We start from the raw sequence: 23,576 nt of genomic DNA, 5'->3' as shown, positions 1-23,576 counted from the left end.
CAGCGGATTTTAATTTTTTTCAATTTTTTTTTCCAAAATTTGCTTCCGAAAATTCTGAGCTTTTGTTGTCTTTGCAAGTTAGCAAGTACCTTGTTACATGTAGGTAACAGAAAGGTCAGAATCATGCTTTACTAGATTATTGTATTTTTTTTCACTACTAGTCGTGACAGTAAAAGATTGTACGTGGAATCATAACATACATACAGTATTAATTTGTCTTTCAGTTTGTTTTGCGCTTTGTTCGTTTTCAGGTCCAAGCAGGAATAAAAGTGAAGGGGAACGCCGGTCACGTCGTTCCCACACTTCCAAAAATATCGATGATGTGGCGTCATGCATCTCCCTATCTTTCCAGACTCATTTTTAACCCTGGGTCCAAGCATATAAACTTCTTTTCTTCTAAAATATTATTTTTGATCGCAACATTTTTGCTGTTTCCGCTAACTTTACCATAGTTTATTGCGTGTGCAATTTCATTTTCAGAATGTAAAGTCACTCTTACAAACTATCAAAAAATAATATTTTCTTCCATTAATCGTTTTTAAATATAAGTGATGTGAATTCAACTTTGCTTTCATAATAAATAGAACGAGAAGTTACTTACAAATGATGATAGAATATTTCTTCTAAGTTGGAGATTTTGTTAAGCGTCTGCATGAAAGTTATATGACAAATCTATCGTGCTGAAGCTTCAGACAAACAGAGTAGAAAGAAATACATAAACAAACCAGATATTCACAAAATTTCAACGTGCAAACCACGGATGTGTTCTCAATTGTTTTACATAATGTTTCTGAAGAAATATGTCAACAGCGAGAAATAGCACCGTATTACCGGGTCACTTCTACACTGAACTAGAGCTCACCAGTCAACACCGGAGACTGTGTTTCAAAAATGGCGGAAAACAAGTAGAAACAGGATTAAGAAACAATCATATTATAAGGATACAGGTAAGAGTTTCCCATCATTCTTGAACAAGATGTTGGTGAAGGTTGTGTTTCGCACTGTCAAGAAATACATCACAATAAATGATGGGGAGGACAACAACATTTTTTATGAAGGTTTTCTAAACGAAGTGTTTTGTAGTTTACTACTCTTATTTTAAAATTAAAATTTGTTTCCTTCCTCGCCCTGTTAACATTTTAACAAGACATTTCAAGAAAGAGCACGTTCGGAAATACTTGATGAGATCGTCGATGTTCACGAATTAATCTGTTGCAGTTCTTTTCGTTAATTAGCTAGTATTCAAAGATGGCGAACTACTGTAAGCGTAAGCATGCACACCACAAGCTTTTCCAACACGGAAAAAGAGTTATATCAACACCGCACACGAAGTTATTTCAACACCAAAATAGGTGTTGTAGTAACAGAAGTGGAGTCAAACCAACACCTAAACGGTGTTAATCTGATGTTCTGACCTTGAATTTTAACACAGGGGGTGTTGAATTAATACCAAAACGGAGTTACTTATGTGGCTTTGACCTTGAATTATGACACAAATGGTGTATTAAAATAACAAGAAAATGATGAAAGAACACAAGGACTGTGTTATATTGATACTTGACATGGTGTAATATTAAAACTCTACACCAGGGATGGAAATAAGCAGTAAAATTTTACTAGCCTAAAAAAAGAGCTACTAGCCCACATTCCAGTCTTTACTGTTTGAAATAAATAATAGTGATGTTAAAAACTCGCCCGCATCGATGAGCGAGTGGGTGAGTAGTTATTTGCATCCCTGCACTACATACTGTGTTATTTTATTCGTGTTTGGTGCAACACGTCACAAAGTAACACTCAACACTCCTCCCCACACTACCGACCCTGACATGGTGTCGAATCAACTTCGAAAATACTAACACAGATCCGAATTTAACACCGCTCAACACCGGTTGTGTGTTAAAAACGTAACACACCCTCTATGTTAAACCGCGGGGTCTGTGTTGAATTAATAGTGGTAGTCACGCTGGAACCACTGCCCTGTGTTATAATTGAGTTGCATTAACACAACCATTTTTTACTGTGTACTATCATCTTGCTAGTGGCAAAATTGAAAATCTTGCTTGGTGTATACTTCATTTTCAGTTTCATGTAACCGTAACTGTTAGGAATATGTTATTGCTAGGAGTGTATGATCGTGCTGTAATCAAATTTTTCGTTTTGGATGGATTAACCCCTACGGAAATTCATCCGAAGTTGACAAAAGTTTACGGGGACTCTGTTCCTTCCATGTCAACCGTTAAAAAGTGGACAGCTGAATTTAAACGTGGTCGTACATCCCTCGAGGATGACCCACGTGAAGGAAGGCCGAAAACCGCAACTACACCGGAAACAATCGAAAAAGTGCATGATATCGTGTTGGACGACAAGCGAATGAAGGTGAGTGTGATAGCTGAGAGTGTGGGGATATCGAAGGAACGGATGTGAAATATCTTGCACAAAGAACTAGAGATGCGAAAGCTCTGCACAATATGGGTGCCGCATTTCCTGACTGTCGACCAAAGGCAAATGCGAAAACGATTTTCGCAGCAATCTTTGGACCGATTCAAAAGAGATCCGACCGATTTTGTGCTGCGATTTGTGACAATGGATGAGACATGTGTTCACCACTACACGCCAGAAATGAAACAGCAGACCAAGCAGTGGGTGGAAGCCGGTGGTGCAGCGCCGAAGAAAGCGAAGACGATCGTATCGGCCAGAAAGGTCATGGCCAGTGTATTTTGGGATGCGAAAGGGATCCTGTTAATTGATTACCTTGCAAAAGGAAGAACAATTACAGGCGAATATTACTCCAACCATCTTGACCAGTTGGATGCCAAAATTCGCGGGAAGAGGCCTGACTTGAAGAAGAACAAAATCATCTTTCACCAGGACAACGCACCTGTGCACTGCCGATGGGAAAATTGCGGGATTTCGCGTAAGATTTGCTCGACCATCCCCCATATTCTCCTGATTTTGCACCATTGGACTTCTATCTAGTCCCAAACTTGAAGAAGTTTCTGTCTGGGAAGCGCTTCACATCGAATGAAGAAGTTGAGAGGGTCGTGGATGACTATTTTCACAACCTTCCAGACTCTCACTTCCGGGAAGAAATACTGATGTTGGAGAAACGCTGGACCAGTTAAGGAAGATTATATAAATTCATTTTTAAACTGAAATACGCAGGCTTTCATTGTCAGGCCGAGAACTTTTCACCCCACCCTCGTATGAATAGGGCAGACCTTCTGCATTCTGAAAATACAAGTATGGTTCATATCGTGTCTGAAGTAACGTGCACAGAGAGAAATGAATATACATATGGGATGAAGTGGTGAGAAGAAGTGTCCTTGACATAATGCGAATAATAAGATATAAACTGCTAAATGATGCGTATACAGCTAACGAAGAACACCTACATGATGTAAAGGTACATAAGCCATTATTGTTGAAATGCTTAAGAAGCAAATAGACATATCAACCCGAGATCGTGTCCAAAATCCCATCTTGGAAGAATTAAGCTGTTTGACCTTACAAGAAAGAGCATAATATTTGATTTTCCAATAGGTCTTGAAGGCAGGTTTCTCCTATACGAGACTGTGGTTTGAAGGACAGACAAGAAATAGTTAGATATAAGTATGTTCCTTGGTCCATATTGTATACATGGAATGATTAATGATTAACGATACATGGAATGATTAATAGGACTATTCACATCACCACAAAATATGTTAGTCACTTCACCCCATCTCGTCGTCTTTTTTCAAAACATGTTTTGTATCTTTATGTTCGCAATATATTGAGGCATATCTATATAGCTTACCTAATAATCGCCTCATGCTGCTGTGGAAGTATTGGGTATAACACGATTACTTCAGGAAAGAATTGCCCTAGTTTCTTACTGTTCCATATTATAATAGCAACAGAGAGGGCTACAAATCTACTCACCTTCCTTGCTGCCCGTGCTCACTGCATTCAATAGTTCGCTTCTTTCCTCTGTACACTACTTTCTTCGTCAGCCCCAGACTCAATACTACACGTACAGGGGCTTTTGGAGATCAGCGCCGATCATGCTTTGTTGCCACATATCATTAACTTTATTTCTATTCACTTCATCCCTATGGTCACTTTCCCCCGAATTACTATATACTTGTACCGATTATGGCCCGGGTCCCTAATATGGCCCACCTACCATATCTCTGCAGATTTACGTTGGTGCTACTAGATGACAATATAAAACTATGTCCTCTGAGCCGCGCAAATATGTTTACGCTTGTCATGAGGACATAGTTTATATTGTCATCTAGCAGCACCAACGTAAATCTGCAGAGATTTTATCTGTGGGCCATATTAGACCCGGGCCATAATCGGTACAAGTACCATATATATATATATATATATATATATATATATATATATATATATATATATATATATATTGTCTTGAAAACTACGCATGAGGTTTTACACCGATGCATGCCATTTTATTCTGTTTATTGAGATCTATTGATTGGTAAATGTCTCATCTTTAGACATTTGTTTTCGTTAAATACTAATAATATTGAAGAATTATGATAGTTATTTTGAATGTTTCAGGGTTATGTGATGGCTTCTCATCTTCCCAATGAAGATTTAGTGGACGTCCACGCGTTCTGTCGACAGCAAGGGCTTCTTCATTTAGGACGTAGCGAGCCCGTAAAATCCCTTATCTTGTGGCGAGAAGTGTTTCCTTCCTCATGTAGGCGAGGTTTGGCAGAACCCTATCCTTATATGGACAAACCAAACCTGTACAAAATTCCAGAAGGGCGTTGGTTTCTTCTTATTGTCGGTAGAGTAAGTGTTACCTTATTTTTTACTATTTTATTAGCTTAAACCAATGAATGTAAGCATAACCATTTCTTTTAAATAACAATACCCGCTTTTTACAATATTCCTGGTTAAACACAGGGGCCCTTATGCACAGTCGTTTTGACGTATGATTAGTATCATACTAAAGACCTGACTACTGCAGGAAACATATGTTAGTCGAACTATTTAGTATGACACTAATCACGCGTCAGAACGACTCTGTATAAGGCCCAGGGGTGTCTATCGGTCACGAAAAAGTCATGAAGTCAGAAAACAGTCATCAAAGTCAAGAAAAATCACGAAATTTAGCTTTTGGATCACAAATTTTTATCTGCACAAATTAAGTACAGACTGAAAAAGTTTATCCTATAAAACGTCAAAATTCACCACCAAAAATGTCTATGCAGGGGCGTCATTTAGGGGACAATTTGCCCCCTCTCAAGAGTTTGAGATATACATATACTTTCATCGATTGTCTACTAATATACTACTACAAAATGTGAAAGTTTTATGTCGTGGTGCTGTTGCCCTCCTCAAGCGAAGTCTGAAATGACACCCCTGTGTCTATTGTCGCCTTTAGATGCTAGCAAATCGCAAGCAAAGCACGCTTCTATCGCATGCATGAAAATTCGGTCTAATACGCACCCAAATTCACTTTTGAGAATGTTACGAAATTTTGTGGTTTGGTAACGGAAAAGCACGAAATTTCAGTTTGAAATTTTAGAAGACATCCTGAAACACACAACCTTCTAGGGATGACTTCATAGAAACACAGGATAAAGGTTCTAGAGCTTCTGATAAATAAGTGAATGTTCAAATTATTTTACATGTGGTGGAAAATAAAGAGAACATTCGGAAGGAAGTGACTTAAAAACATTCAATCCTTGTGGGCTGCTGTTAGAAAACTGTGCCTACGATCGTCAGCAGCGTGTGTTGTGGACGCAATACTATGTGGGTACTAGCTCTGGAAACTCCCGAGCTGGTATCAGCTGTAGGTGATATGTTAGATTAGTAGTCGCTTGTTACTAGCATCGTAAGTATCAATTTGGAAATGAACGTTAGAAACATGCTGGGAAAGGATAATTGAGCTCAGCTTTTAAGCCAGAGTGTTGTAGACCTGCATATGGTAGTTCTGCAGATTGCATAACACGTTGCCCTGGGAAGTGTCAGATGAGCATCTCTGCAGATTGCATAACACGTTGCCCGGGAAAGTGTCAGCTGTGCATCAGTTTGTCGTTGTCGGTTCAAGGAAGCTGATACTTCAGCACAATTCCGAAAGGTAGTGGCGTACGATTGAGCAACAAGACTATTGCATCAGTTGTCATGTAGATCGGAAGGGGACCAATCATATAACATGATCTCCGTCATGACCCTGCATGTCAACTAGGACCACCATTTGCTAGACGAATGTCTACTGTTACGAGTGCCAATTGTCAGTCTTTTTGTGATGCATGAAGTTGTCGCTAAAAAAGCAATTGGCGATACGAATGTCGCAGTATTGTGCTTCGTGACGATAGCCGGTTCTCCATCGATGCTAATGGTGGTCGTTTTGGGTGCAGCATCTGCTGAGTGAACGATACATAGCACCAATGATGAGTGTCATGGGAGGGAATCTATAGGCTACAATAATCGTCCCACTCTCGTGTTCATTTAAAAACATTGCAGCGTAGTCCAAAACATTATTCAACCCTTTCTGTTTCAATTCCTACAGCATCATGATTATGCATGGTGTAGAGGGTGGTCCGGAAGTGGGCGTACCTCTAATTGGTGTTTTCTAACAGAGATGCTTAATGAGTGGTTGGTGCCTCAACTGGAAGAAAATAGTATCAAAGAGACTGTTGTGATACAACAGGGTGGAGCACCAGCGCACTTCACGATTCACATGCGCAGTTACTTAAATCAGATGTTCCTAGCCGCTGGATTGGAAGAGGTAGTGCATGTTTACCAGCTCCCTTTGCGTGGCCTCCAAGAAGTCCCGATCAGACGACACCAGACTATGCTCTCTGGGGTTTCATAAACCAACAAGTAAGAAACACTCGATATCACACAACGCAAGAATTACGAGCAGCTGTGGAACACGTCTTCACCCTCGTGACTCCGGAGTATCTCCGCAAAACATCTGCGAGAACTTGGCGCAGAATTCAGCTGTGTTACGACGTGGGTGGTGATCATATCGATGTTTATGACTCTTAAGACTCTTAAAATTTCGAGGTAACTGCGTACAGACATTCTACCATAACTAACACAATACTGTTGAAACTAAAAGGGGAAGGGATACGCCCACTTCCGGACCAACCTGTACAACCTGTATAGTTTTTTTATACAATTTTATTCACATGAGACCATGATTCCTGGTGTTCAGTTTTCCCTTTTCACCAGTAATACCATGAGATTTAGAAAAATATGTGTAGTTTCATAAAATAATAACCGTGGAGTTTTAAAAAAGTGTCCAAACCGTGTCCCTGTGTTTTGAAACATTGTGGGGAAATATTGAAAATAATTTGTATAAGCAAGAAATTAAACATTGATTATCATTAATTGCAGTGGATAAAAATACTACCAGAGGTGAGAACATGTTTTGCAGAATGGCTGTATTTCTATGCAAAACTTAATTTATGCTACTGATTGCACTATTTCGTAATCTCTTAACAGCCTGCGTCTCCGTCACTAGAGTAATATAAAGAGGTCCCCAGGTAAAGGCCACGAAAATTGCACTGACTTCAAAAGTGATAACTGAAAAAAAAAAATCCATGTTTTTCAATAATAAGATGCATCCACCGATGGGTTTCAGACATCAGTGACAGGTGTGCACTATTTCTGACTACCTTATTGTGGTATGTTTAAAAGGAAGATCATTATTCCAAAAGAAAAATATATAAATATAATGGCTACAACAAGTGGCGTATTTACGATTTTGAAGCGAACTTTTTCTTGGAAATGTAAAACTTCTGCAAGATGTTTCATTTACTTTCAAATAGTAAATAAAATTTCGGGGGGCACTGCCCGGAATCCTCCTTAAATACGCCATTGGCTGTAACTATGCGTAAAGCGCAATATGATAAAAGCTGTCAAAAATGTTGCTAGTGTGCTTCCCATTGAAAGAATCTTGAATATTCGTAATTCACCATTTGTACCTTTGCGCAAACTCTGAAAGGTAGTTATCTAGAACTTTCTTTTCCCTATTCCGGTCAATGCGGTTGCTCAATTGTGTAGTGATATACTGCTAATAATTGCAATGATATTCCTGTGTTAGTTGTTAGTTATTTTCTTCCATGTTTCTTCCAGGCATGTTTTTTGGTGGGAACTTTCCCCCCGGAGCTCTGATAGTACCTCCCGAAGACACCAAAATAATACGTCTATAATATAATAAATAGAATAGTACCAGCAGTGCCCCTCCCGGAACATTTTTTCTGAAAGAACTACTGCTCTCCTCTTGTTAGAAATACCTTTGTCAGTTGACATTTAATCATGTTATTTGTTACAAAATTTTGCCAATATACAGGTTTAATCTCCACACGTGTACCTTTATTGTGTATATATTATATATTGTGTATACAAGCGGTACGAAGTGATATTCATTTATATATATATATATATATATATATATATATATATATATATATATACAGGGTGAGTCAAAATAAGTGTTACAAGCCAATATCTCGCGAACTATACATCATATAAGAAAAATATTAAGAGAGAATGTACAATATAGAGGGGCCTAAGAAATGAGTCAAACATTAGGTTTCCCCCGCCCCCCATTTTGGGGGGAGGGGGGTGAACGTGAAATTTTTAAATGGGAACATAGGTCGAGTGATACCTCGTTCGAAAGAACTTGAAAAATTGAACAATTTTTGTAGGAAACAATTTTTGATATGGGGCACCGTTTTCAAGATGGGCCCCAAAAATGGTCTTGTATCCGATAAAATTTCCAGTACTTATAAATAAGTGTTACAATCCAATATCTTGCGAACTATACATCATATAAGAAAAATACTAAGAGACAATGTACAATACAGAGGGGCCTAAGAAATGAGTCAAACATTAGGTTTCCCCCGCCCCCCATTTTGGGGGGAGGGGGGTGAACGTGAAATTTTTAAATGGGAACATAGGTCGAGTGATACCTCGTTCGAAAGAGCTTGAAAAATTGAACAATTTTTGTAGGAAACAATTTTTGATATGGGGCACCGTTTTCAAGATGGGCCCCAAAAATGGTCCTGTATCCGATAAAATTTCCAGTACTTATAAATAAGTGTTACAATCCAATATCTTGCGAACTATACATCATATAAGAAAAATACTAAGAGACAATGTACAATACAGAGGGGCCTAAGAAATGAGTCAAACATTAGGTTTCCCCCGCCCCCCATTTTGGGGGGAGGGGGGTGAACGTGAAATTTTTAAATGGGAACATAGGTCGAGTGATACCTCGTTCGAAAGAGCTTGAAAAATTGAACAATTTTTGTAGGAAACAATTTTTGATATGGGGCACCGTTTTCAAGATGGGCCCCAAAAATGGTCCTGTATCCGATAAAATTTCCAGTACTTATAAATAAGTGTTACAATCCAATATCTTGCGAACTATACATCATATAAGAAAAATACTAAGAGACAATGTACAATACAGAGGGGCCTAAGAAATGAGTCAAACATTAGGTTTCCCCCGCCCCCCATTTTGGGGGGAGGGGGGTGAACGTGAAATTTTTAAATGGGAACATAGGTCGAGTGATACCTCGTTCTAAAGAGCTTGAAAAATTGAACATTTTTTGTAGGAAACAATTTTTGATATGGGGCACCGTTTTCAAGATGGGCCCCAAAAATGGTCCGGTATCCGATAAAATTTCCAGTACTTATAAATTGGAAACGTATGAGTAGGAAACGATTAAACAAAAAATGAAAAACGGAAACATCATAGGCAATGTGGAATGATGTTGTCGTGGTGTCCGCAGGGCCCTAATAATGGGGCTCCGGGACCAATTTCAAAATTATTAATGGGAATATACCTGTAGGTTGAGTGATACCTTGTTTGATAGATCGTGGAAAGCGAAACAGCTTCGTACGGAATTTGTTTTCATTTTGGGCAAGCCTGTTTCAAAATGGCCGACAAAAATGGTTTCACATTCAGATAGAAAGTGCAGTGTTCAATTTGAGTATTACACGCCAATATCAACGCAACGAACTACGCATCAAATAAGAAAAGTGTTAAGAGTCAATGTACAATACAGAAAGCCTGAAATTTGTGTTAAAGAAGTTCCCTCGTCCCGCTTTTGTATGGAGGGGTGTGCATGGAATTTTCAAATCGCAACATAGGGCGAGTGATACCTCTTTGATAGATCGTGAAATACCAAACAGCTTACTACAAAAGTTGTTTTGATTTCAGACAAGCCTGTCACAACAGCATTACCACAACCTAATATCCTGTAAAGTAGTAGGATAACGTTTAGTAATTCTACGGGTATGTGCGATGTTAAAAATTGTAATTTCAATCACTGTAAAGCAAATAATTTCAACACTTACCATGTTACAAATGATGCTCGATATGTCCTCCATCTTGCTCCACACACCTCCGTAAGCGGCGGCATAGGGATGTTCGTACATCATGTAGCATCTCTGGAGTGACAGATGCACACACACCTTGGATACGCGCCTTCATATAATCAGTAGTTGTTGGTACGTTGGACATTACCCGATCCTTAACATAACCCCAGAGGAAAAAATCAAGTGGGGTTAGGTCAGGAGATCGTGGAGGCCAGTGAATAGGACCTCGACGCCCAATCCATTTATTCGCCATACGGTGGTCCAATAAGGCTCTGACCTGACGTGCGTTGTGTGCTGGAGCACCATCATGTTGATACCACATTCTTATACGTTCAGCGAAAGGAATATTCTCTAACAACTCCGGGTATAGTACATCACTGATAAATGCGGCATAGGTATCACCAGTAAGACGTCCATCAAAAAAATATGGCCCAATGATATGGTTACCAAGGATGCCACACCATACATTAAGAGACCACCGATGCTGATGAGCAACTTCTCTCTGCCATAGTGGATTTTCCCTAGCCCAATAATGCATATTATGTCGATTTACGTGTCCTGTGTTTGTAAATGTAGCTTCATCGCTAAACAAGATGGTGGATATGAAGTTGCGCTGTCTGTTTTCCATACCTTCCAACCATAGACAAAATTGCAATCTGGCATGAAAATCATTGCCAGATAGTTCCTGATGTAAGATGATATGATACGGATGAAACATGTACTCGTGCAAAATACGCACTACAGATCTTTGGCTAACTCCACTGGCCTGAGCGAGATATCTCGTGGTAACATGTGGGTCTACATGCACTGCTGCCAATATTCCTGTTGCACGTTCTTCATTGGTTGCAGAGCGGTAACGACCCCTACCTCGTCCCCGGACAAGACTACCATGTTGCCGCAAACGTCTCTCCAATCGCAGAAATGCCATGTGAGATGTTTGTTGGCGTTGGGGATAGCGCATTGCATACATTCGTGCCGCGCTACGATAGTTTCTTCTACATTCCCCCAACACCAGCAACATATCTACACAATGATCAAACACCGCCATTGCTCTATTCAAACGCTACCCAAACTAATAATATCAATACGATAGTGTTCGTTTACTTATACGGAAAACTTATCACCAAAGTTTATATCCCGTTCTTTCTACGTCTGCACACTTACACTTACATTTATTACGTTTCCATAGCGATTACATTAATAGTTGACGATCAAAAATAATCTAAAGATATTTCTTTGCAACTTTCTTTTCTTTGTATAAAACGGCTCAAATAATTCGCCTCTGATCCTTTTTTTTTTATAAGATGGTACAGATTGTTAATGCAATATACAACGTTATCGTTGTACTATGTTCCGAAGGCCATCGGTTCCATTCCCCAGGCAATGACATTGACGGGCTTTCCTTACTCTAACTGGGCACATGCTGAGATGTTGCCTACAAGTAGGGCCTAATAGGTACCTTCCTATCCCTTTCTCATAGGATTGTAGTGATTGAGGAACGACGTCTTTTTGCGCATACGTATTAGTATTATTCATTGTCTTATTATTTTCATTCATATTATTATTATTATTACTAGTTTTATTATTATTTTTCGTATTCTTCTTCTTATTTTATTATTATTATTATTATTATTATTATTATTATTATTATTATTATTATTATTATTATTATTATTATTATTATTACGTTATAGGTCGATTTCGCCTCCGAAACTTTTACTTGTTATTCACTTACAGTATGATGATGGAACCTCGTGTTCGACATATTTTTAGGCCTGTTTGTATTGTACATGGACTCTTAACACTTTTTATTTGATGCAATAATTCGCGTGATATTGGCTTGTAACACTCAGTTTGAACACTGCACTTTCTATCTGAATGTGGAACCATTTCCGGCGGCCATTTTGTAACAGGCTTGCCCGAAATCAGAACATTTTTTTTTCTAAGCTGTTTGGTTTTCCATAATCTATCAAACAAGGTATCACTCGACCTATATTCAGATTTGAAATTTTAAAATTGTTCCCGGGGCCCCATGATGGGGTCCTGGGGCACCACGACAACACCATTCCACGTTGCCTATGGCGTTTACCTTTTTCATTTTTTGTTTCATGTTTTTCTACTTAGCCGTTTCCGATTTATAAGTACTGGAAATTTTATCTCTTACAGGACCAATTTTGGGGTCTATCTTGAAAACGGTGCCCATTTTCAAAAATTGTTTCCTACAAAAATTGTTCAATTTTTCAAGCTCTTTAGAACGAGGTATCACTCGACCTACAATATGTTCCCATTTGAAAATTTCACGTTCACCCCCCTCCCCCCAAAATGGGGGGCGAGGGAAACCTAATGTTTGACTCATTTCTTAGGCCCCTCTGTATTGTACATTGCCTCTTAATATTTTTCTTATATGATGTATAGTTCGCGAGATATTGGCTTGTAACACTTATTTTGACTCACCCTGTATATATATACAGTGGCGTATTTAGGGGGGTGGCTTCCGGGCTTAAGCCCTCCCCGAAATCTTACTTAGTATACTAAAGTAAATGAAATATCTTCCAGAATTTTCACATTTACAGGCAAAGCCCCCCCCCCCCCGAAAGTTAGCAAAGCTCCTCCCGAAAAAAAATCGTAAATACGCCACTGTATATATATATATATATATATATATATATATATATATATATATATAAATGAATATCACTTCGTACCGCTTGAACCATCTACCAATCTCGACCAAATTTTCAACATAGATGAGGTTTGGGCCTGGGAGTGATGTTATCATTTCACTTTGACGGTACAACGTAGGGGAGGGGAAGGGGGGGATATATATATATATATATATATATATATATATAATATATATATATATATATATATATATAATATCAAAATACAAAAAGTGAAAGTGACTACGTTTATGACTTAATAACTCTTAAACCACCCGACCAATATCTTTCAATTTTTCAAGATAGCTGAGGTTGGACCCTGGAATGGTTGTATAGTTCACTTTGACCTTGCAACGTAGGGGAGGGCAAGGGGAGATACTTAAAAGTGATAGAAAATGACCGATATTAGTGTCGAATCCATAGTTTTCGGGTCGCTGATATGAACAGTAATTTCCGTTCCATTTAAACCCAAATTCAGCTCTGCGACTTGGGGGTTTGGGAGGGGTTAGATATATAAAAATGATCGATATTAGTGCCGGATCCATAGTTTTCGGAGCCGCTGAGATGAACAATGACACCTCCGAATAGTTTACATTCAGCCCAAAATGTCCAAAATGAAACGTATTCTCCCCGTGCGAAGAACTGTTATTTTGCTAGTATAATATAGTTTTTGAATGGCGTGTCCTCAGTGTAGTGAACATTTAAATGAAAACCACGTGGTATGAAAAGATACACGTTTTCCGGAGATTAAACATTGTGTATTGGCAACATTTTACAGAAAAAGAGGTGCAGTTTGTTTTGGGGAATAATGTTTATGTAATTTTATTTGTTTCATAATTCAGGATGACTAATTTTAAAGGTAGCTTTATTTCTCTGTTCGCCTAATAAAATAGATAAAATCCAAGTAGGAATGGCGGGCGTGGGATTGGAATGCGAAACTCTCTGGGTATGTAATGAGAACACCTACCACTTTCAAGAACGTTATAGATGAAAGTTTTTAATCTAGCAAAGGAGAGATAAAACACTTATATGATAGACATACATCTGCACATTCTGTTCGTGGTATTTCTCCAATTTTTTCAATATCTTGTTTCGCAAATCCTTTCATAGTAATTTACTAACGTGTGAGTTACTTAGTGTATTTATTCTTGTTTAAATGCGTGAGGATGTTTCGAACGTTTCGTAGTAATTAATATACAAGGGTTCTGGGCCGTAAAATTGTAATGAAATGAAGCATGTATTTCAATAAATGATACTCCAGTTTAAGACAAAGTATGAAAGTTTATTGGCGTTAATTGCCGAAATTACATTGTGATAAATTGTGATACATCGTGCATCATGATGTGTTGTTATTTTTTGAACACTGAATCCAAGTTCAAACTTATTTTTCCGTTATACAATTTCCATAGTTATATTTCCAGTGTGTGGAGAATTTAGCAGCTAGTAAGGAATACCAGTACCAACGATGCATTGTGAATGAGTAGAGATGAATATATAATCAAGAAGCAAGGAAAACAAATCGCTACTACATATATTGTTATCCATTCACTAAAAAGAATAAATATTATATGCATTAAAAGAATATCAAACCGTGTGTCCCTTCTTTCTTCATTTCTCCGTGTTAAAACGAACAAAATACATCTTCAGTACCTAGCACCAGCAGAAAAGAATATAGCGAATTGGTTACAACCAGCAATTACGTAGTTAACTATTCACAATAATCAGAAAATTATCTAAGGAGACTATGTGGTAAAAGTCCTATTCGGCCTCAAAGAGTTAAAATGGGGGCAAGTATAAATATCCAGGGTCGAGAAACACATGTGAAGTTTCTGCCTAACTCGCATTTCTACTTCCGGGATGAAATCTTTACCACTACACCGTTAAACATAAAATATTGTCATAGTATCATTCTTAGAATGTTATTGTAATTTATTACGGACGTAATTGGAACAGAGTGAGCTGTCCCACAATTTAACCATAACTTCACGTATCTTCCAGTAGCATAGCGTGGCATTCCAAAGTGGGGATGCTAAAGTTAGTCACTTGCACGACACAATACTATTGCAATCAGCAATACATAGCTATTCCGATGAGAAATATAGGGTTATGAAAAATTTAGAAGGGAGGCCTCCCTAATTGGTGGCCTAGTGCGACATAGAGAAGCAAATGCGTGGATTACGTTAGAAGCCAATAAACAATTGTCTCAGCTTCTTCTTGCCACTACCGTTGTGACGAGAAAACTCGGCCCCACTGTTGTATAAACATTGTTTCCAGCATAGTTCCCTTGGGCAGCTTCTTTCTCCCCATACCACACTTCAACCTCGTTCGTGAATATGGGCCTGAGTGTATACGTATATCATTTGTAGATGCAAATAGAAAGTACTTAAACCAAGTCTTGGGGCCTGTTTCTGCGTATGTATTTCGTTGTCAGATATCCAGATACTGAAGGCAGTTGAGTAAATCTGTCTTCAACATTCGGGGGACGGGTAAGACCGTTCCCATATTTTTTAAAAAGCGATGTTCAAATATTTATGAAGTTGAAAAACAATGCTGTGGAGGATCAGGGGAGCAGAGTTGCCTTCAACATTGGGAGGAGGGTAGATTTGAGGGAGGAGGGCATATCTGAGGCTTTTCTGGGGGGAGGGGAGATGAGACTCAAATTAGAGTAGATGAATCTGATTTCTGAGGTGAACCTGTTCTAGGCGATGTAGATGAAATTGTAGTACATATCAGTATTAACAATCAGTGCCGTGAACACATTCTGTAATCTGAGTACATGCATATTTATAATTGATGTTTCTACTTATTCATCCACAATGATCCAAATTAAAATTTTAGGACACTTGTTTTGTAATAATATAAATAATGACTTCCCCAAAAGTATGGAAGAAAATCAACTATGTATGGCGCAACAATACGGTACTCTTATTTGAGCAAAATTATGATGATCACAATACAGGAATTAAACAAATAGTTGAAAAGAGACCAACAACGATTAATGACAATGAAATATTAAAGAATACGATTTTTTAAAAAAATGAAACAAGTCAAGGTACATCAATTTCATCTCGCTTTCCTTTGTGGCAGTCGCATACAAATGTTCACAATTTCAAATCGGATTATTAGGAAACACAGTCCCCTTGTTCCACGATTGGAGAGGACATGTTCCCCCTCATCTCCCAGGGATATGTGCCAGTGACTGAAGGGCCCAAGCAATCTTTGCGATGGGCGGGCAATGCTGGCTCTCTTGATATACCAGATCGGTGACAGTGATTCTACAGAATACTTTATGCTTGTGTGTGAGAGCTCCCTCAAAGAGTTTCTGGCAACGCCACTGGACATACTGTATATTTATGAAGAAGATTAATAATTTACCTTTAATTACGATTACAATTACGATGCATTTCATTACGATTAAAGCATAACTATTCTTATACTATTATTTACATAACCGACTTGCTTCAAAAAGACAATTAACTAACTATTTCTGTTTTGTTCTATCTCCTTGATAGCGCTCGTACGTTCTGTACAGAAACTATAGCTTAGTTCAAAATAGATAGAGTTGGAAATATTTGAATATGCCAGCGTATATCTAAAGCAAAATGTAGAGTTGCAGGGATGTGAAAGGAAGTAGTTGGGCATGCGCATTCGACAGAAAGCAGACGAAAACCCCGTTGCGTGCAGTAGGCCTGGAAGCCCAAGGAGCATAGCATCCGACAAGAGGAAAGAGAAAATGTAATCTGAGTAACGCGCATGCGTAGGTTCCGCTTGTCACAGTAAGGCGAGACGGTGAGAGAGCGCATCCAGAACATTGCAGTGGGAATAATGGTGATAATAACAAGCAAACAATTTATATATAATGAAATACGTATTTTTTCTTAATAACAGGGGATGCCGGGCATACCGGCGTTCCTTGCGGTACGCCGCTGGTACCTTCAGTTTGAATGTATATGTATCAGCAACCAAGATTGTTTGTTTGAATGAAGTTTAGCATCCCGTTTAGCACCGAGGTTTATGAGACGTGGATCTACAATTTTAGGTGGAGTTCGAACTACTTTAATTCATTCAAATTTCTAAGCACTACCATCAGAAATCGAAGTCTATACCAGTGGCGGCTGGTACTATATGTTGCATGGTTGTGCAACCGGATATTTCTTTAATACTAAAGATATTTTTAAGTATTAAAGTAGTGTATCAGTAAAAAATAAACCTTTGCTCTTGAGTGCAAAACAGTATTGATGCATTTCTAAAAAAAAATAATTTTAAAAAAACTGAAAGAAAGAGAGTGATATACAAATCCAGTGGCAGCAAGCGTTGCCACTGGAAGCAGTAACATTGAGCATATGGCAGCGAGCTCCTATCTCTTAACATGAGGAAGTGGATTTATTCTTGCATCGCTGCTATCCTCCCGTATCACACGTTTGCAGTTGCTATTTCGTTGCAACTGGTAGGCTATATAGTCAGCTTCTGTAGTAGTTACGAATTCCTCCGTTTGGCAGCGCTTGACTCAATTGATAGGTTGAGTGAGATATAGACGCTTGGAAGAAAGAAGTTAGTCACCAACAGTGAAGCCATATCTGGCATCTTGGTGCTAGATCTAGCATAATTTACATGCATTTAGCATCTAGCATCTTGACTTTAGCATCTTGGCCAAATCTAGCATAATTTCATTCTTCCCTCTGGAGAACAGAAAAAGAACAAAAATATAGATGGTTCAAGGACCGTCGGGAATTATTCTTTTTAGTTGAAGCGATGGTTGGAGCAATGAAAACCAGTCAGTATTTCCACAGTTGTAATTTATTGTTGAATTCAGAGAAATGTTCAAAAATAGCAAAATGTGACCCTGCAAAACATATTTACTTACCTATAGTTTTATTACTGTCAACTGAAACCTGAATGTGTGGTTATCTGGAATGTTTCTGTCCCTTTCAGTTTACAGCTTGAGAGGGGAGGGATATGAGTGACAGGGGACAGCTAGTAATACACTAAAAGAATGCTTCAGGGCTGTGTCCGAAGCGGCATGTTGTGCATATATTTCTTAAAATGTTATCCATTCATAAAATATAAATTCGACCTTCCTTCTCTATAATGTGTCATTTTCCAATTTATTTCATTATCATTCCTGACAGCGTCATATTAGCTTTGTACTCGAATACAGTTAAAACACTTCGTTAAAATAATGCAGGTAAGTAGGGGGCGGGTGTTTAAAATTAATGAGGAAAGATAATTTGAAAATCTGGCATAATTTAGGAAAATCTAGCATAATTCAGACCCGTGTTTGGCATCATTGCGAGTCTCGAGTGTGGCAACCCTGGCAAACAGAAACTCGCAAAGAGCAAATACGCGTCTGGTGGTAGCAGGGGCGGATCCAAGCTGAATATTTAGGGGAGGGCAGTCGTTCGAAGTCAATAGATTTTATTTTACATTTATAATACAAAGGTAAAAATTCTTGGGATAGATTTTATTTTTAAAATAAAAAAATATCATATTCTGGGGGGGGGGGGCGATCGAGACTCGAAGAAGAGAATGTCTTACCACTGGTCTAATTCCTAGCTGTGTGTCGCTCGTGCACATGATCCCGTGTTCAATTTCCGGCGGAGAGCATAAAAAATTAAACTCAAATTATTCACTTTCAATACTCATCTGTTTGCTTTAGCCTAAATTGCTGGAATGTTAAACTATTATTATTATTATTATTATTATTTTCATTTTTGAAGGTTAAAAATCTTATATTTCATGCTTCTTTATAATAGAACAGCAGACAAAAATACGTAGTTACTGAAAATGAACTCTTTGTTTCTTATATTCATACAAAGAAATGCTAACAAAATGCATATTGTCGGAGGACAGAGGTGTTTCTGTACCTTAAAGAAAATAAAGCGGAAAATATTTCCAGTAGTGATGCTTTCTATTCAGAAAAACTTGGCGACCAACATTTCAGATTTTAATGAAGTCATAGAAGAATTTGAAGCTCGAAAAGAACGAAGAAAGACCTTTCATTCTAAAATAATGCATAGTTTACTTAATTAAATAATTTTGTTTAACTGTGTGCATGAATATATGCAATTTTCTTGCTTTTTTTCTTCTTTCTGGGTTAACGATATAATTCATGGCTTACAGCACATGCTATATATTCGATTTATCTCTTGTTCAATAACATGAACGTACAAGTTTTTGTATATAAATAGTGTATAAACGTACATTGATAGTGGTTGTTTGAAAAAAAGGAAATAACTTATATATTAAATCAATATTAGAGAATACACTTTAATCAATAAATATACAAATGGAGTTTATAAGGACTTTCTCTTCATATTTCCTGAATATTTTTTGGATAAGACTCAAGAATGCTGAGGGGAGGGGAACACTTGCGCGTAACTACATACCTTTGATATTGCAACATTGCAACCGGTACTTCTACAGACCACGAACCGCTACTGGTCTATACTCCGTCCATCAAAGTAGTGCGTCGTAGCCAATAGACCAGTAGGGAGGACTTAAGAGGGATGAGTTTGAAGTTGAAGTTAAATGATGTTGAGTAAAGTTGATAATTGTAAGTAAAAATGTAGCCTAGGCTTAAGTTTGAAAATGCAAAACTGAAAGAAAAAAAATCCAAGAGTTTTGATGTGTTACTATGGTAAAAAGTATTGGTATCTGTTTGAGAAAAAGAATAACATGAGCGGGAAATAATCTCACTATTTCAGTTTGTTACAATTAATTAAATAGTTAACATTTCATTTTGCTATTACGCCATTGTCGATTGTCCCCACCATTTTCTGCAGTTTGCTTTTCCGTGAATTTCAGGCTTTAATCTGACATAGAAATGACAATCCCTCCACTCAATATAAATTGTATAATGCTAGGATTTGCTTCCTAGTCTGAAATCTCAGGAACTAATGTTGTGGATAAAGAGAAACTGGCCATATTAAGGGCTGGTGACCACGAAGGGATTTGTCTATGATCGTTTGCAGCTATCTACAACGTTAGCGGAAAATTGACCTGGTTCTATCACAGTCTCTAATTGGTAGATTCGAAATACGTGAAACAGAACTCGATGCGTTATTGCTAACTGAATTTTGGGTTTACACGTAAGAGAGCTCAAATAAATTCGATTAGATTCGATTATTTAACAGCACAAAGGTAAAAAACAAGAAACATTCCAATTGCGATACAAAGGTAATTTTATTAACGTGCTATGACTGAACAAAAAAATATATGCATTGTGTAGCTGTAATGTACTGCAAGTAATGTTTGTACATTAAATATAAAATATATAAATGCTAGTTTTAAGCTCCCAGTATAATTTCAGTTTCTGTGCATTGGCCAAGTGTTTTGAGGTAATGAAGTTTTGCAACATAGTTTTCGAGCTGACATCAGAAAGATACACAAGAGACTGAAAGAGTATCTAAAATTTAAAAAAAAAAGAAAAAAAATGGTGAGTGACCTGAAGAAATCCTTATATCAGTCGATGCCACCTTTGTAATCAATAGTAAGTGCATGAAGCTTACAAAATTGAGCTGAGCGATGTTGTTCGAGCCACTTTTTTAGAAATAAGGAGACACTTTTCTGTAAGCCTATTAGCTCATTCATTACAATCATGATTCAGGTATATCTCTGTACTTGATTTCTGTTATTTTTAACAACTTATAGCGGTTATTAAAGTATCCAGGAATCAATAACCAAGCAAAAGTGATACTATTGCTTAACAACATAAACGTGGTCACACTTAGAACGCGATCAAACAAACATTTCTTGTATACATTACAATGTATATTACACTAGTTAACAAAGGTTTTGTTACATAAAAGGAAATACCTGTTCTTAAAGGAACTTTTTGCGCTGAATTCGAATATGCACTCGGTTTTTCTCCATCACGTACGATTTTCCCGTAACAGAGGGATTTTCGGGAAAATCCCTAACAAAATTTCCCTTTTCGTTTATTTTACACCCCAAGATCTTGTCCCCTTGCATATACTAACATAGAAATTATACCTAAGTATACTTTGATTCATATTTAACAAACCCTCCAAGTTTCGTAATAATCGCTTTATTCTTTCTAGAGAAATAAATATGTTTGTATGTATACTGTGTGTACTGTTTATTGCACCTTATAGTAATGCTTTCAGATCTCTTAAGTTGAGGTAAAACGTTTTGCTTTATTACCACAAACACATATATAAAATATAATACAATATAATTTACAAGTGTGACAATTTACAATAAATAATAATACAAATGTACCAAAAGGTCATGAAAAGACAATCAAAACTATCACAATATATGAAACTTCCATTGGGTTACAAAAACGAACACTACTTCCTTCTTTTGTAAGAAATGTTGCATTCTCTAACAAGACCCCAACAATAGTCCCCCATCATTGAAGGATCCCATCGTCCCTGGTACCTTTTCTCCATTGCCATTATATCTTGGTGGAATCTTTCCCCCTGTTCGTCGCTGAGAGCACCTAGGTTAGCAGGAAAGAAGCTGAGGTGGGAGTGCAAAAAGTGTATTTTTAAAGACATCCTACAACCCAACTCTTTGTATTTCTGTATCATGTCCTGTACGATTTCTGTGTAACTCTCAGCTTTGTTATTGCCCAGAAAGTTGTGCACAACACACTTAAATGCTGTCCAGGCAGCTAGCTCAGCACTGTTTAACTTGCTGTCAAAGCTATCATCAAGCATTAATTTCCTAATTTGGGGACCAATAAACACTCCCGCTGAAATCTTAGCATCACTCAGGTTAGGGAACTTATCTCGCAAATACTTGAAACCTTCACCAGATGTGTCCATGGCTTTGACAAAGATTTTCATAAGTCCTAACTTGATATGAATTGGCGGTAGTAATAGCTTATTAGGATCTACCAAAGGAGCGTATTTGACGTTGCATTCTCCAGGTACGTAATTCACTCTAGGTTCCCATTCCTTCACTTCATAATGTTTGTCATCAGCTCGGCTATCCCATAAACATAAAAAACATTGGTACTTCGTGTAACCGCACTGCAGTCCTAATAAAATACCAACTACCTTGAGATCACAACATATTTGCCAACAATGGTTCTTGTAATTTATAAGATTTAGCAAAGTTGACATGGTGTCATAGGATTCCTTAATCTTCACTGAGTGCGCAAGTGGTATAGAAGGTTTTTTTATTTCCATTACGTAAAAGGACAGCTTTAAGGCTGACCTTTGACGCGTCGATAAATAACCTCCATTCTTCTGGAACGTAAGGAATTCCTAGCTCCGCCATCAACCCATTTATATCCGTACATACGCACACATTATCTTGCATTGAGAAATAGCTTGAAAATTGAACATGCCTTTTCCTGTACACTGATATGTTCGTTTCTGCATCCAATAAGTTCCACTGCTGGAGCCTTGATCCCAGAAGTTCCGCCTCTTGTTTTGTCAGGTGCAAATCACGGACTAGGTCATTAAGTTCACATTGCCGGATGGAATGTGGCTCGCGAACACAGTCAGGGATGAACGTTGGATCCTTGGATGTACATGTTGATGTCGATGGTTCATCAAGGTCATGATCATCATCAGAGTCTTTTGGCCATATCTCTTCCCAGTTGGTAGGGGGCTCGGGAAGTGGAAGTTCTTTTGCATTCTGTTACATTTGATAACAAATATTGATAACCATTTCATGAACAAAACGAAAAAACTTGGAGAATTGTATATATATGTATTAAGATATACATATACTGTACGTTTAAAAAAAATATACGTTGGAAGTACATTCTATTTTTATACACGTTTCTAATTTACAGAGAGCAATACAAGTGTGTTGTTGACTATTGTAAATATTCATTTTTATGTCTGTGTTTGTAGTAATAAAGCAAATCGTTTTTACCCCAACTCAGGAGATCTGAAAGCATTACTATCAGGTGCAATAAACAGTGCACACAGTATACATACAGATATACGAGTATTTATTTCTCTAGAAAGAACAAAGCGATTTTTACGAAACTTTTAGGGTTTATTAAATATAAATCAAGGTATACTTAGGTATAATTTCTATGTTACTATATGTAAGGGGACAGGAGCTAGGGGAATAAAATATCTGAAAAAGGGAAATTTTTGAGGGAATTTCCCGAAAATCCCTCTGTTACGGGAAAACTGTACGTGATGGAGAGAAACCGAGTGCATATTCGAATTCAGCGCAAAAAGTTCCTTTAAGATCAGGTGATTTTTCTCATGTAACAAACAAAAAGTTTAAATTTGTTAACTAGTGTTATTCATATTCTGATATTGACATAATCACTGTGTCACCGTAGTTTCCTGTACGGCTGGTGTAGTAGTTGCAGCAGCCCACCTTACCTACAGGGTTAATATTATTATACTTCCAGACTATACTTTGCATAAGTGTCGGAAGTCTTTTAGAACGACTTTGTCCGTCCGGCCGTCTTTTAGAACGACAGGTAGAGCCTACAGAGCAAAATAGTTATTGAGATGCGGTTTTTTGCAATCGATTCAACGTCCCAAGGATAGATTCCATCTCCCTAGCTATTCGCTATTCAAACCGGAAGTGGTTCAAATGAGTCATTTTCGG

General features: G+C 37.7%; 1 protein-coding gene across 4 annotated transcripts in view; it reads left to right on the top strand.

Annotated features, from left to right (window-relative positions):
- in (inturned planar cell polarity protein) overlaps window positions 1-23,576 on the top strand; it is a 666,765-nt gene that overhangs the window by 535,414 nt on the left and 107,775 nt on the right. For all 4 annotated transcript variants that reach the window (XM_081752327.1, XM_081752329.1, XM_081752330.1 and 1 more), the window contains exon 12: window positions 4,570-4,806. In XM_081752327.1, coding sequence (XP_081608453.1) covers window positions 4,570-4,806 — 237 coding nt within the window. The remainder of the gene's footprint in view (window positions 1-4,569; window positions 4,807-23,576) is intronic.

Source organism: Thermobia domestica, chromosome 3 (genome assembly GCF_964235325.1).
Source record: "Thermobia domestica chromosome 3, izTheDome1.hap1.1, whole genome shotgun sequence".
Lineage (NCBI taxonomy): Eukaryota > Metazoa > Arthropoda > Insecta > Zygentoma > Lepismatidae > Thermobia > Thermobia domestica.
The sequence above is the reverse complement of the archived record's forward strand: the minus strand, read 5'-3'. Positions and strand labels throughout refer to the sequence as shown.